This window comes from Diaphorina citri, unplaced genomic scaffold (genome assembly GCF_000475195.1).
Source record: "Diaphorina citri unplaced genomic scaffold, Diaci psyllid genome assembly version 1.1 scaffold2110, whole genome shotgun sequence".
In the NCBI taxonomy this organism is placed as follows: Eukaryota; Metazoa; Arthropoda; class Insecta; order Hemiptera; family Psyllidae; genus Diaphorina; species Diaphorina citri.
In genome coordinates, this window is record NW_007379535.1 from 28967 (window position 1) to 41561 (window position 12595).

At 38.0% G+C, this 12595-nt stretch overlaps 4 protein-coding genes across 4 annotated transcripts; 1 reads left to right on the plus strand and 3 right to left on the minus strand.

Moving 5' to 3' along the window:
* Nucleotides 1–431: 431 nt before the first annotated feature.
* On the minus strand, nucleotides 432–3966 carry LOC113471141. The gene is made up of 4 exons (XM_026830069.1): nucleotides 3929–3966; nucleotides 3094–3274; nucleotides 2527–2699; nucleotides 432–1337 (listed from the first exon to the last, which is right to left on the minus strand). Exons 1-4 carry the CDS (start codon nucleotides 3964–3966, stop codon nucleotides 1205–1207), a joined length of 525 nt encoding a protein of 174 aa, XP_026685870.1. The 3' UTR covers nucleotides 432–1204.
* A 6-nt stretch (nucleotides 3967–3972) lies between these two features.
* LOC103518186 lies at nucleotides 3973–8501 on the minus strand. The gene is made up of 7 exons (XM_026830071.1): nucleotides 8425–8501; nucleotides 8160–8324; nucleotides 7551–7938; nucleotides 6315–6586; nucleotides 5481–5704; nucleotides 4702–4873; nucleotides 3973–4209 (listed from the first exon to the last, which is right to left on the minus strand). Exons 2-7 carry the CDS (start codon nucleotides 8319–8321, stop codon nucleotides 3973–3975), a joined length of 1455 nt encoding a protein of 484 aa, XP_026685872.1. The 5' UTR covers nucleotides 8322–8324; nucleotides 8425–8501.
* Nucleotides 8502–8757: 256 nt separating this feature from the next.
* Nucleotides 8758–9914, minus strand: LOC113471142. Its single transcript, XM_026830072.1, has 2 exons — nucleotides 9733–9914; nucleotides 8758–9245 (listed from the first exon to the last, which is right to left on the minus strand). The coding sequence occupies exon 2, from the start codon at nucleotides 9178–9180 to the stop codon at nucleotides 8758–8760; it is 423 nt and encodes a 140-aa protein (XP_026685873.1). The 5' UTR covers nucleotides 9181–9245; nucleotides 9733–9914.
* A 151-nt stretch (nucleotides 9915–10065) lies between these two features.
* On the plus strand, nucleotides 10066–12283 carry LOC103518184 (probable asparagine--tRNA ligase, cytoplasmic). The gene is made up of 4 exons (XM_026830067.1): nucleotides 10066–10265; nucleotides 11289–11324; nucleotides 11801–11949; nucleotides 12161–12283. Exons 2-4 carry the CDS (start codon nucleotides 11312–11314, stop codon nucleotides 12164–12166), a joined length of 168 nt encoding a protein of 55 aa, XP_026685868.1. The 5' UTR covers nucleotides 10066–10265; nucleotides 11289–11311; the 3' UTR covers nucleotides 12167–12283.
* The last annotated feature ends 312 nt before the right edge of the window (nucleotides 12284–12595 follow it).

The following is a 12595-nucleotide window of genomic DNA, read 5'->3' on the forward strand; positions in this document are numbered from 1 at the left end:
TACATTTTTTTTTTTTGTTTCTTGGCGGAAACACCCGCTCTTGGAGATATCGCCAATCACTTTCTATCCCACTTAAAAATAATGAAAACATTCATGTTATAAGAAACTGATCTATCCACTTTATTGTAAAACATACCAGAACAATAACAAAATTAGCAATTAAAAAATTACATCAACAATGATTTTATTTTAAATTAAATATTTGTTATCATAAATTAAAAATCTGTGGAAAGAGGTATGCATAGAAAAATAGTAATATATGCATTATTAATTTATTATGCACCCTTCATTAAGCCATTGTTATAACAATAGTCATTATGCAAATATGTACACCTCAGTAAGCCATTGTTATGATAATAGGCATAGAAAAATAGTAATGTATGCACACTTTATTAATAAATTGTTATAGGTACCTAATATGCAAAGAAAAAGTCATTAGTACACAAATTTTGCATATCTACTTTATAAAACATTTGTTATAATTTGCATAGAAAAATAGTAATGGATATACAAATTATGCACATTTTATTTAACTATTGTTAAAATAATATGCATAAAAAAGTAAAAATAGTCATGTTCATGTCACTTTTTACTTCACCAAATGCACAGAGCAATGAAGTCATAATAAAACCATTTCATATTGTTTTCAATCCAGTCATAAACTATAAACCATGAAATTTTTCAAACAAAATCTCTAGACCCGTGATTTTACACATTGACAATTTTGAATGTAGGAGATACCTCCTACCTAACTAGAATTCCTTTTATAGATTCTGAACAACAAGAAAAGAGTAAACAGAAGAAAATAATAATGATACATAAAAAAAAGAAAAAAAAAAGGTAAACATATGAAAAAAATAAATAGAAAATAATAACAGTATCAAAATGAAAATGAAAGAAATTAGAGAAGGATAACATCTTGTATCTTGTCCCACATTACAATACCTGCTGGTTCTGAATATATGAACTGATATTCAATACCAATACTTCTTTGCCAATATATCACAAGTTTTTGATAATTTTTTTCCCTTTCATATATCACCAGAAGTTGATACTTTTCCAATCAAATATCACCAAAAGATGATACATTCCCAGCCGATATCACCAAACGTTGACACTTTCCCAGCCGATGTCACCAGCTGTCGATGACTTCTCGCAAGACGTCGCTATACACGGGGCACGACGACGCTATTTCGACGTCGGTTCATATTTTGCCGCTCAGAAAATCTTCGATAACGTGCGAGATTCTGCTGTCGAATCCTACAATGTGAAGCATGTTCGCCCTATGTACGACTCGACACGATTTCAAGTGAGAGCATGGAGAGATGACGATCAACCTGTGAGGAAACATGAGATAAATTGGACACTTGATTCCAAATATTTCAACGAGTTACTTTCTGGTATTCTTGTGTCGACCTAGCACCTAAAAGGGAAGTATTGTGTCTCTTATCGCCCATCTGATGAGAGGCATACTACGGGATGGGCATGCTGCGACACAGATCACAAGTGTCTAATGTAGCAGTTGTTTCATTGCTGCGATATAAAAACGGTGGTAAAACACTCATTTTTAGTCCGTCCTTCCTTTATTATTACTAATATAGTATAGTGGACGGACTATTGTTGAAAGATATTTAACGTCACTGTTTTTAGTGATGGGGGCTTTACACGCTCGATTCGGCAACAAGCTGCCTGCCTTTTCACATTAACCTCACCCAGCCCAAGTGGTGTCGGGAAAAGTTGCCTCGGTTATGAAATTCTTCTCTTGATAAACCCTATTTACTCAGATTTTTATGAATGAATGAAAGTTTTTATTGTTTATTTATACAATTTGTATGTTAACAATGTCAGGTTAATTCTTATTCACGCGATTCTCCCATTTGTTCTTCATTTGCCTCTTGCAAAAGGCCAAATTTAATAATAATCTAAATTCCTGAACGGATAATGTTCGCTCTCGGAACAGCTGGCTTTCTCTTATCCCGTCTTCCTTCTCTCTTCGATTTCGGGACGATAAGACCTTTGCAGTTGCAGTTCCTTCTCTCAAACTTCTTGGAAAACAAACTCTGTACACTTTTTTTATACCTCAGCACTGCTCAGCAGTTGCTGAATTGGGGTCTTGGCCTTGAGCTTTGGCATATATTTCAAATGGGAAGAACTTAAAAATACTTCATGTATAATGGTTATATTCATAGGTAGGATTACTCTTTGTATGTTTTTCTAAACTTTCAAGTATGTATTGTATTGTGCCTTTAAATGACCACCAAATAAAGGTTTATTTATTTATTTGTGTACACTTTTTGAAACCCTTCCACTTACTTGGTATTCTTCCTCTTCGTTTTCTCCATGTACTCGGCGAAAATCACATTGGTCTTGTACAGGGAGAGATTCTCCTGACTGCAAATCACCACATACAATATACAGTGTGTCCACTTTTAATGTGCGCCATAGGAAAAATACATGTAAAAACAGTTTTTCTTGTCTCAAAAGTCTTATTTATTTATGTACACTTTTTGAAACCCTTCCACTTACTTGGTATTTTTCCTCTTCGTTTTCTCCATGTACTCGGCGAAAATCACATTGGTCTTGTACAGGGAGAGATTCTCCTGACTGCAAATCACCACATACACATCCGGATGCCACATTTGTTTGATTGACCAGGACAGGAGCTTGTGTATGGTGATGCCCCGAGCCTTGGGGATTTGCTGAGGACGTCGAGAAATCAAGCAATCAATCAATCAATTATTTTTTATTGTTTAAATACATGATAGTATGTTAACAATGTTTTTATACATAATACAATTAGAAACACGAAATATATATTAATATCTATATCTAATGACAGTAAAATATGCTATTTCTTAAAAATAAATAAAAGAAAATATTAAGCAGGGTTAAATTTTCCTTGCTAAAGAAATAGCAAAGGTTGAGTGCGAACGGCATCCGCTTGTAATTTTTTTTTTTAGCCAAAACCAAATGTCAGCCCAAAGCAATCACCCTAGTTAGGGCTGATGGTGAGGCTGACGAAAAACGCCGACCCCTTCTGTAGTTGTTTACCCCTCTAGTTTTATTGTTCCCTAGTCTACACAGACTACTCACCCTCTTGTAGTATCTCCAAATCTTCTCGTAATTCTTGATGATACTATCCGCACTGTCCTTCCCACTTTCCTCTTCCTTCTCTGCTTCTGGAGCATCTTCCAACTTGACAGTGGCCAGTTCATCGACCAAATCATCCAGACCTTCCAGATTGTCATCACCTGAAACGCAAACGGGATTTTCACTTTATTCTAATGGAGTAAAACCGGATTCTGAATCGGGGTCAAACATCAGCAAATGCTGAATTGGGCTAGAATATACTAAAACTATCAGTACGGACTCAAGTTATGGATAATGGGATAATTAATTATAAAAAAAGTGTATATAACATTATTATTCAATGTTGGCACACTCTAATAAATATTAAAATTAATTATCAAAAAAATAAATAAATAAAATAAAAAAAACAAAAATCCAGCTAAGATCTAGCTGAAAGTATTGAAAGTTATAGGTTATGGGTATTCTAGTTGACAGTATATAATTTTACAGAATGTATTAATTTTTTACTGTATAGTCTTTTGTAGTGATTACGAGAATGGACTTTGCATCTGGAGGTTGGTGGTTCAAGTCCAAGTCAAGTCATAAAATTTGGCATAGTGTATTAAGTGGGGAACGACATTTGTGACAAGCATTTGCATATGCTTAACACAATTAAAATTCCTTTCTATAGATATAGTAATAATAAAGACGAATAACAACGATAATGGTTTATTTAATGTAACTTGAAAACATTTTTTGTAAAAAAAAAAAAAAAAAAAAAAAAAAAAAAAAAAAAGGAGATCCATTAGGGTAACTTTAGCTATGTATTCTTAAGGAGGTAGGCACTTGACTATTTTACTTGATTTTATTTGATTTCTTTACCAAATTGATGATCATTGTGATTCAAACCCCACAGTTATGCGTCTTCAGGCGTACGATCGGCCTTACTTTAGCGTCCTTAAACCCGACCAGCCGAATATTGTCCATCTTGTAGTCGACCATCCGCAGTAAGCTTTCTAGGACGAGTACCGCCACATGCGACCCGGACAGGGGTCGATAATCTCGACACGGCTGGGACTCGAACCTGGGCTGCAGGTCGAGGCAGACCGAGATTTTCAGACTGTCGTGGGTTTTCAAATTCTGCAAGTGGAAAGGGAAATTTATCTTTTTTTTTTGTGGGATGTCTGGGACAGCTTAGCCGTATTTCATTATTCCTCTCTGTGGCACTTTCAAAATTTTTCAACTTCAACACCCTGGCTGCCACAATCTCGAACCTGGGCTGCAGGTCGAGGCAGACCGAGATTTTCAGACTGTCGTGGGTTTTCAAATTCTGCAAGTGGAAAGAGAAATTTATCATTATTTTTTTATTGTAGGATGTCTGGGACAGCTTAGCCGTATTTCATTATTCCTCTCTGTGGCACTTTCAAAATTTTTCAACTTCAACACCCTGGCTGCCACAGGCACATTCCATGTTTACCCACAGAAACCCATGTATAAAAACAAAGAAAAGATTGAACTGCCTCGACAACATAGATAAAGTCAATCAACGGCCATTGATTATGTGTGGACACAGCAGCTTCACATTCCTTTCGGAAAATCCCAAGTTTTTCCCACTTAGTTGTCAAAACTTACTGAGAACGAGCTCTTGTACAATTCCTGTAGAGCGGACACAATGGCAGGTTCCGGAGCTTTGGCTGTCAGTACGGGGGTTTCATCTTCACTCTTCTCCTGAGCCTGATCGCCTCCACCTCCTTCTGAAGGGGGAGGCTTGACGGCTTTCTTCTGGAACGAGGCCATTTTAGTCCTGCAAAACCAAAGGCGGGAACGGGTAAGTTGGATTAAAGATCGAAATATACCCTGATCCCTCTCAAACATAATAACACTACCTACATAATGAAGAGGACAAAGCACAAAACATTATTGACAACTGATAAAATACAATAAATGAAAAAATCTGCTGTGTACATGACTTTCCTCAGAATGACAGAATACTCCCTAATAGTCTATTTATTGTTTTCTCGATATCTGTATTTAAAAAAAAGAGGTTTGATGGACAAAACTGTAACTGCTAATCGTCCCGAAATCGAAGAGAGAAGGAAGACAGGATAGGAGAAAGCCAGTCGTTCTGAGAACGAACATTATTTTTAAAAAAAAAGAGGTTTGATGGACGAAACTGTAACTGCTAATCGTCCCGAAATCGAAGAGAGAAGGAAGACAGGATAGGAGAAAGCCAGTCGTTCTGAGAACGAACATTGTCCGTTTAGGATAAAATCCGGAATCGAACCCGCGGCCTAGCGCTAATAAGGCAGACGCGCTACCAACCAAACTAACTAGACTGGCGAATTTCTGGCATTTAATATCAACCCAATTAAACCAAAAATGATAGTAAAAAGTAAATGTAAGTTACTTACACTGGAGCCAGCACATATTCGGCATAGGCAGCCAAAACTTCCGCGGGATGGAGAGGTGGTTCAGTTACTGGACTGGCTCCCAGTTGCTTAACATAGGTGCCACACGTGGTAGATTCGTCCACAATGGCGTGATCTTCGGATGACAGGACGTTGTCCTTGCGCAGTCGGTGCATACTCTGGAGGAGGCCTCGCTGAGTCATCCCTTCTAAACATGCTGTGTTAACCTGAAAATAAAATAATAATTGAGCAAAGTTTTTATTGTAACTTTCAATGGATTTGATAGAGGGAACTGTAACTCCTGTCACAATAGATCTATAAAGGTAGAGAAGAGAAGCAACCAGTCATAAAATATCGTCTTGAAAGCGAAGAGAGGAGAACAGGATGGGCAAAAGCCCAGCCGTTCCGAGAACGAACCTTATCTGTTTAGGATAAAGTTTGCCCTGGGGGGAATCGAATCGAGACTGAACCAGTCTGGCCAGACAGACAGAGTTCACAGTTCACAGAGTTACTAAAATTGAGAATGATTCTCCATGACTTTTTTTCTCTTTTCTTGTATGTTCCTCCAAATTTTCGACAAATTTCTTCTAACACCAACCTCAGTGGTGCAGTGTAAACACAAAATGCACTTTGGATCTGGAAGTTGGTGGTTGGACTCCAAGTCAAGTAATGGAATTTATCTATGTGTCATAATTGGGGAACAATATTTGTGACAAGCACAGAAATTAACTAACTAAAAAAAAAAAAAAAATCCTTTCCTCTTAACCCGACTTACTTTGAAACTCTTGGCGAAAACAAAAAAAAAAAAAAAAATCCTTTCCTCTTAACTCGACTTACTTTGAAACTCTTGGCGAACTTGGGACACACACTCTCAATGCCCAGACTATGCGTTTTGACCGCCGCAGCCACCACTTTCTGATGACTCGTATTGCATCTCACTACAGCCACATCTTTGACGATGGTCTTCACTTTGTCTGAGGCTTTGTCAAAACAATCATCAGATGTGACAAACGGTGGTACGCGGGGTGTGGCGAGAAATTTGCCGCTGATTAGACGATGGGAGACGTAGGCAAAGCCGAATGCTATGGCGTACAGAGCGAGCTTCTTGTCTGAAATAGAACCAAGTACCTAGCTATTAAGGTAACTCAACTTACAAGGGAAAAAAAATAGAGATCAGATTGACTTGAAAAAAATTACCAACAATACTGACATTAAAATTGGACAACAGCTTTTGGTTGGTAAAAAGTGGGAGTGCTTTCAAGACATTTATACTTTTTCAAGTTTGAAATCACCCAATTCTTTTATTCTTTACTAGCCAAAACCTGTTGCTTTGCTCTGGATTTCTGCTAGTAAATCCTTAAGGCATGGCTGTTCATGTCACTCATCCATTTAGTGGTCTTGCTCGGCGTGGCTTAACAAAAACGAACCGGAAAATAGCCTATAACCTTCATGGGAGTGCAAGCAATAAGTTGACAAAGTTTCATAGCAATCGGATGAGCGGTTTGGCCAGGCATAAAGTTTGAACAAACAAACACACACATTCATTTTTATATACTTACCTATTCTTTAAGAACATACATTTGTGCAGTAAGTTTTGTGAAGTACCTAGTTTAAGTTCCCAACCTCTACAATATTATTCATTCAAAAAGGGGGATATAACTTACCTGGTGACTGGTGAAACACATCAAAATGAATCAGTTTCAACACATTGTTTTATTCTTTACTAGCCAAAACCCGTCGCTTTGCTCCGGATTTCTGCTAGTAAATCCTTAAGGCATGGCTGTTCATGTCACTCATTTATTTAGTGGTCTTGCTCGGCGTGGCTTAACAAAAACGAACCGGAAAATAGCCTATAACCTTCATGGGAGTGCAAGCAATAAGTTGACAAAGTTTCATAGCAATCGGATGAGCGGTTTGGCCAGGCATAAAGTTTGAACAAACAAACACACACACATTCATTTTTATATACCTATTCTTTATGAACATACATTTGTGCAGTAAGTTTTGTGAAGTACCTAGTTTGAGTTCCCAACTCTACAATATTATTCATTCAAAAAGGGGGATATAACTTACCTGGTGACTGGTGAAACACATCAAAATGAATCAGTTTCAACACATTGGCATGACTAAGACCCTGATACACTGAACACTTGGCCACCAACACTACCAGCTGATCACTTTCCTTCCCCATGTACCATTTCTGCAACTGCTTTCGCACTGCATCTGGACGTAAGGATTTAGGTGAGAAGTTCAACATGTACAGAACAAACATGAGGAACCGCTCCGAGTTTTGCCCAGCCACTCTGTCGACTGCCAACTCAAGAACTTTGGTGCGGAATTCTATGATGGTTGTGCTGGGCAGTTTGGCCTTTGGGTCTTGTTGTACTAGTTGTAAACACTTGGCCAATACATACAGGACTATGTCGTAGTTGATGAGAAGTGGATTGCTATTGTCCAGCACCTGAAGGAACATAAAGCAGGATATATGTAGTTAGATACATTATTGTTATTACCTTTACTATCAAGCATTTGATCAGGTATTTTAATTGGAACATGATGAAATTTTGTTCACCACCCTCCTTACATGGGAAAATATTGTCCATGATGTGTAACCAACTTGTATTAATATTTTTAGATGTGGATGATGGATGTGGTACACAAGAGATCAAATAAGAGACTTACCGATGTGATTGTAGTCAGAATGGTGTCTTTCTTATCTTGTGCCACCAGTTGATCAACACAATTGAATATGGCCATTTCAGCAGGTGCTTTCCTATCTTTAGTAGTGCTAAATTTGTAGTAGAAATTCACAGGTGGAGTTTTTACATTGTCGTGATAGAACATCGGGTATTCTTGCTTGAACAGGAGAATACATTTCAGTCGGAATTCTGCAGGTGCATGAGTGGACTTTGGGGCAGGAAGATGTTTCAGATGGATAGAACATTGGGTATTCTTGCTTGAACAGGAGAATACATTTCAGTCGGAATTCTGCAGGTGCATGAGTGGACTTTGGGGCAGGAAGATGTTTCAGATAGCACATTCCATGTTTACCCACAGAAACCCATGTATAAAAACAAAGAAAAGATCGAACTGCCTCGACAACATAGATAAAGTCAATCGACGGCCATTGATCAAGGAAGGAAGGAAGCTGAACAGCAGCTTCATATTCCTTTCTGAAAATCCCAAGTTTTTCCCACCTAGTTGTCAAAACTTACTGAGAACGAGCTCTTGTACAATTCCTGCAGAGCGGACACAATGGCAGGTTCCGGAGCTTTAGCCGTCAGTACAGGGGTTTCATCTTCACTCTTCTCCTGAGCCTGATCGCCTCCACCTCCTTCTGAAGGGGGAGGCTTGACGGCTTTCTTCTGGAACGAGGCGTCTCTTTAGATGTCTGCTTCACTGGTCCATTTTGTTTTGATGCTCCTGTCTGCTTAACAGGTCCATTTTGCTTGGATGGACCTGCTTGATTGGCTGATACATTTTGCTTGGATGAACTACCTTGTATATTCTGCTTAGCTGCTCCACCTTGGTTAACGGGCACATTTTGTTTAGAAGGTCCTGCTTGATTAGCTGGAACATTTTGTTTAGATGGACCAGCTTGGTTGGCTGGTTTAGCAGATCCACCTGAACACTGTGAAGTACTGGCAGCCCCAGGAGCAGAATTGTTGGTATTCTTCCCGCCTTTCTTATTTTTCTTGGCCATGGTAGATATCAAGATGTGTTCTTCAATAGGATTAGGGCAGAAGTGGTCATAAAAATGTCAGATCTCTGGGGGACAAAAGATAAAGTAAAATTCATTACGAACACCATCAATGGGACTATCTCAAGATGTATGTTGGGTTCTGGTTATGTACTGGGTTGTTTGGCCCAAGAACCCACTCCTACTTGTTGTGATTCACATTTTTTTCTTTCTGAATGTGATGTGGGCAATATAATTCAAGCGAGAGAGTTTCCATTATACATGACACAATTTTTTTCCAGACAAGTGGGCATGGGCTCTAACCCAGTAGGCACATAACCACAACCCAAAAAGGCTCTTCTATGGGCCTCATGGTGACCATAAAAACATATAGCCCTATACTTAAATGAAGTTGGAGAGCTTGTAAAATGATGGGCTACACCTCAATAAAGTTATGACCAATATTTCTTCATAAATCTGTGCCAATGGGCCTATTGTAGCAACTGGTAGGTATAGGAGAACACTTTTCAAGCCCTAACCAGGTTAGAAAAAGTAGGTCTGATTTTATATACATACCAAATTACACAACTTGAACCACCTTTCCTGAGGTTCTCTGAACTGTCCTCACTTCAGCTTGTGGTCGAAATGTTGAATACTTGAGTAGATTCCACAGTTTTTTCCGGTTCGACTTTCTCTATAAACAGGAAACTTCAGAAAAAAAATCGAGGAAAAAAGTTGAAAAAAAAAAATTAATAAATACCTATACCTACTTTTCTTTTATCATACCCGATTTGGGAACTGGGTCAACTGGGAACCCCTGTTTTTAACATTTCGATTGGTTGCTGTAAAAAGTTGCCAGCTTCTCACTCTACAAATTCGTAAAAGTGTCGCGAAAGCGGGAAAATTCAAATTTTGAAAATCAAAATTCCAATCGTCAAACGTGGAATTTTCAGGACAATTTTTCCTTTGCCAACTTTTTTTATCGCCGTTTTGGCGTTTGGTTGGCGTACCTATTGGAGGTGATAAGAGCTTCCTTATCTAAAGTTCATTTTGTTTTGCCACGTAGAGCTTACCATTTACCGGCAGTTGTTTGGAACAAATAATCACAGGTAAGAACTAATTTTAATTGCAGGTGAAAATTCACAGGTACTATTGGAAATTCAAATCCATCTGTTTCCAGATTTCCCTAGTTGACAATTTGAAAGCATCTACTTACGGTTTCCATTTATCTCTCTTTGATCTTTCATCTTTATTGGTCCACAATTTTCTCTCGTATGAATGAACTTATTGTTCTGTTGAGGGTGTGTTGCTTATGCAATTGTGAATAGGGTTAAGTAATAAACACAAGAAACAACTGTTTTAACTCGACTCCAAGCCAGAGTTTCTCACAGGAGTCACATTTTTAACGAATAGGTCTTCCTCGTATGGGGGTTTTACCCCTAATTTGGCATCAAGCTACCCGCCTTCTCAATTTAACCTCATCCAGCCTGAGTGGAGCCAGGAAAAAACTGCAGCATGTGAAACTGGAAAGACTGGGACTGAATTAAAAGATTCAACTCCCAGGGCGGACTTGATTGTAATGAATTAAATCAACCTTGGGACTGGGATTTCGCATCTCTAATGTGAATGCAAAGATAGTCAATGCCCAGATAAGAACCAAGTGTTGTAAAACAAAGGCTCTGCTCATGAGCCTGAATGCACTTTTAAATAGCTCAAAGTTATTTTCCTTTGGGACACTGATACAATTTCTCCTCTTTTGGTGTTTAAGTGCTACCATCTTAGAGAGGGGAAATAGAGTTATGAAGGAAAATATGCATCTTGCAACATGTGATGTCCATGAGGTCATGGTTATGTGAATGTAAATATGTACAGGGTTAGGTATGGACATGCCTGTCCTGGTGCAGCATACTAAAAACATAGGAGTCCCTCATATCATGATTTTTTTTCCTCACGACATGAGGGGCTCCTAGCTTTTTAGTATGCTGCACCAAAACAGGCATGTCCACACCTAACCTTGTACATAACCATGACCTGAGATCACCTACTGAGATACTAACCCTGCTCAAAAATTTCCTAGTGATCCATAAGGAAATTATATTGAAACTAAAAAGTATTTTCTTTTGTTTTCTCAGGTGTACTTACAACAGTGGGTGCAATGACTGAAGCTGGTAAGTAATAGCTGGGGGTGTATTTAGTGACCTGTAAAAGCCACTATAAAAAATCCCATCAAGCCTGAAACCCATTGAAAAAAGGTAGTCAAATTTTTGATTTTATTGCAGGCCTTAAAATTTCCTTTGTGTTTTGCCAAAGTTCATCATAATTGGATAAACTGATTAAAAGTAGCTATACCTAATGGAAAAAAAGGATATCAAATCAAACAATGCATGTATTAGTGTACTAGGCTCTCAATGATTCAATTCAATTAACTTCTGACATCATGTTTCATTTTGATTTTATTGCAGGCCTTACTTGAAATTTCCTTTGTGTTTTGCCAAAGTTCATCATAATTGGATAAACTGATCAAAAGTAGCTATACCTAATGAAAAAAAAGGATATCAAATCAAACAATGCATGTATTAGTGTACTAGGCTCTCAATGATTCAATTCAATTAACTTCTGACATCATGTTTCTTCGGACTTTCAGAAGTTGTCTATACTTCTGAGAAGTACGGATCTGACGAGGCTGGAAACGGAACAGAAAGTCAGCCATACAAGACAGTCCTCCATGCTCTCAAAGTGAAAGGTCTTCAGGCCACAATCTATGTGGACACCAAGGAGGAAGGTGCTGAGACAGTGAGTGGTTTTCTTTTCTTTTTCTGTATAACTGCTAAGATCTTTTCTTTAGTGATTTGGGTTTTAACAAGGAGGAAGGTGCTGAGACAGTGAGTGGTTTTCTTTTCTTTTTCTGTATAACTGCTAAGATCTTTTCTTTAGTGATTTGGGTTTTAATCACCATTCACTAACAAGCTTTTTTTACTTTCTATTTTTTTTTCTTTTCAAACAGAGTTAGAACTTAGTAACAAGCTACCTACCTACTCACAACAATCTCACCCAGCCTCAGTAGGACTGGGAAAAGCCAGTAGCATGTGCCGTCCAGGTGCCCAGACAAGATGGTTATCCATCTGGTTATTAACAGACCAGGTGTTTCCTTGATAACAGACTCAATTTAAAGCCTTTTGTGAACAGTTGAAAGGTGGGTTTACATGCTCAAGCCAGTTGCACAAACTGGTTTGTGCATGGCGGTTTGTTTAATTTACACAAAACTGTGAGAGGAACCTAGAAAAAGTTTTTTTTTTTTTTTTTTTTTTTTTTTTTTTTCATAAATCTGTGGAAAGATGGCAAAACACGATAACCAACATTTTTTTCAAAATGGAGTTAGTAATTGATTCTGAGTAACTTTTTTGCGCTCTATCGATTGGTATAATCAGAATTGTCCTAC

Bases quoted from the DNA above. Each gene is read 5' to 3' on its own strand.
- LOC113471141 (XM_026830069.1), bottom strand. From the start codon at position 3,966: ATGATCATCAATTTGGTAAAGAAATCAAATAAAATCAA. The intron at 2,700-3,093 runs GTGAGTAGTCTG...CGACGTCCTCAG, and splicing joins TTTGGAGATACTACAAGAGG to CAAATCCCCAAGGCTCGGGG. The intron at 1,338-2,526 runs GTAAGTGGAAGG...GTTTCCTCACAG, and splicing joins ACGAAGAGGAAAAATACCAA to GTTGATCGTCATCTCTCCAT.
- LOC103518186 (XM_026830071.1), bottom strand. From the start codon at position 8,321: ATGTTCTATCACGACAATGTAAAAACTCCACCTGTGAATTTCTACTAC. The intron at 7,939-8,159 runs GTAAGTCTCTTA...ATGTTCCTTCAG, and splicing joins TTCTGACTACAATCACATCG to GTGCTGGACAATAGCAATCC. The intron at 4,874-5,480 runs GTAAGTAACTTA...TTGGTTTTGCAG, and splicing joins GAATATGTGCTGGCTCCAGT to GACTAAAATGGCCTCGTTCC.
- LOC113471142 (XM_026830072.1), bottom strand. From the start codon at position 9,180: ATGGCCAAGAAAAATAAGAAAGGCGGGAAGAATACCAACAATTCTGCT.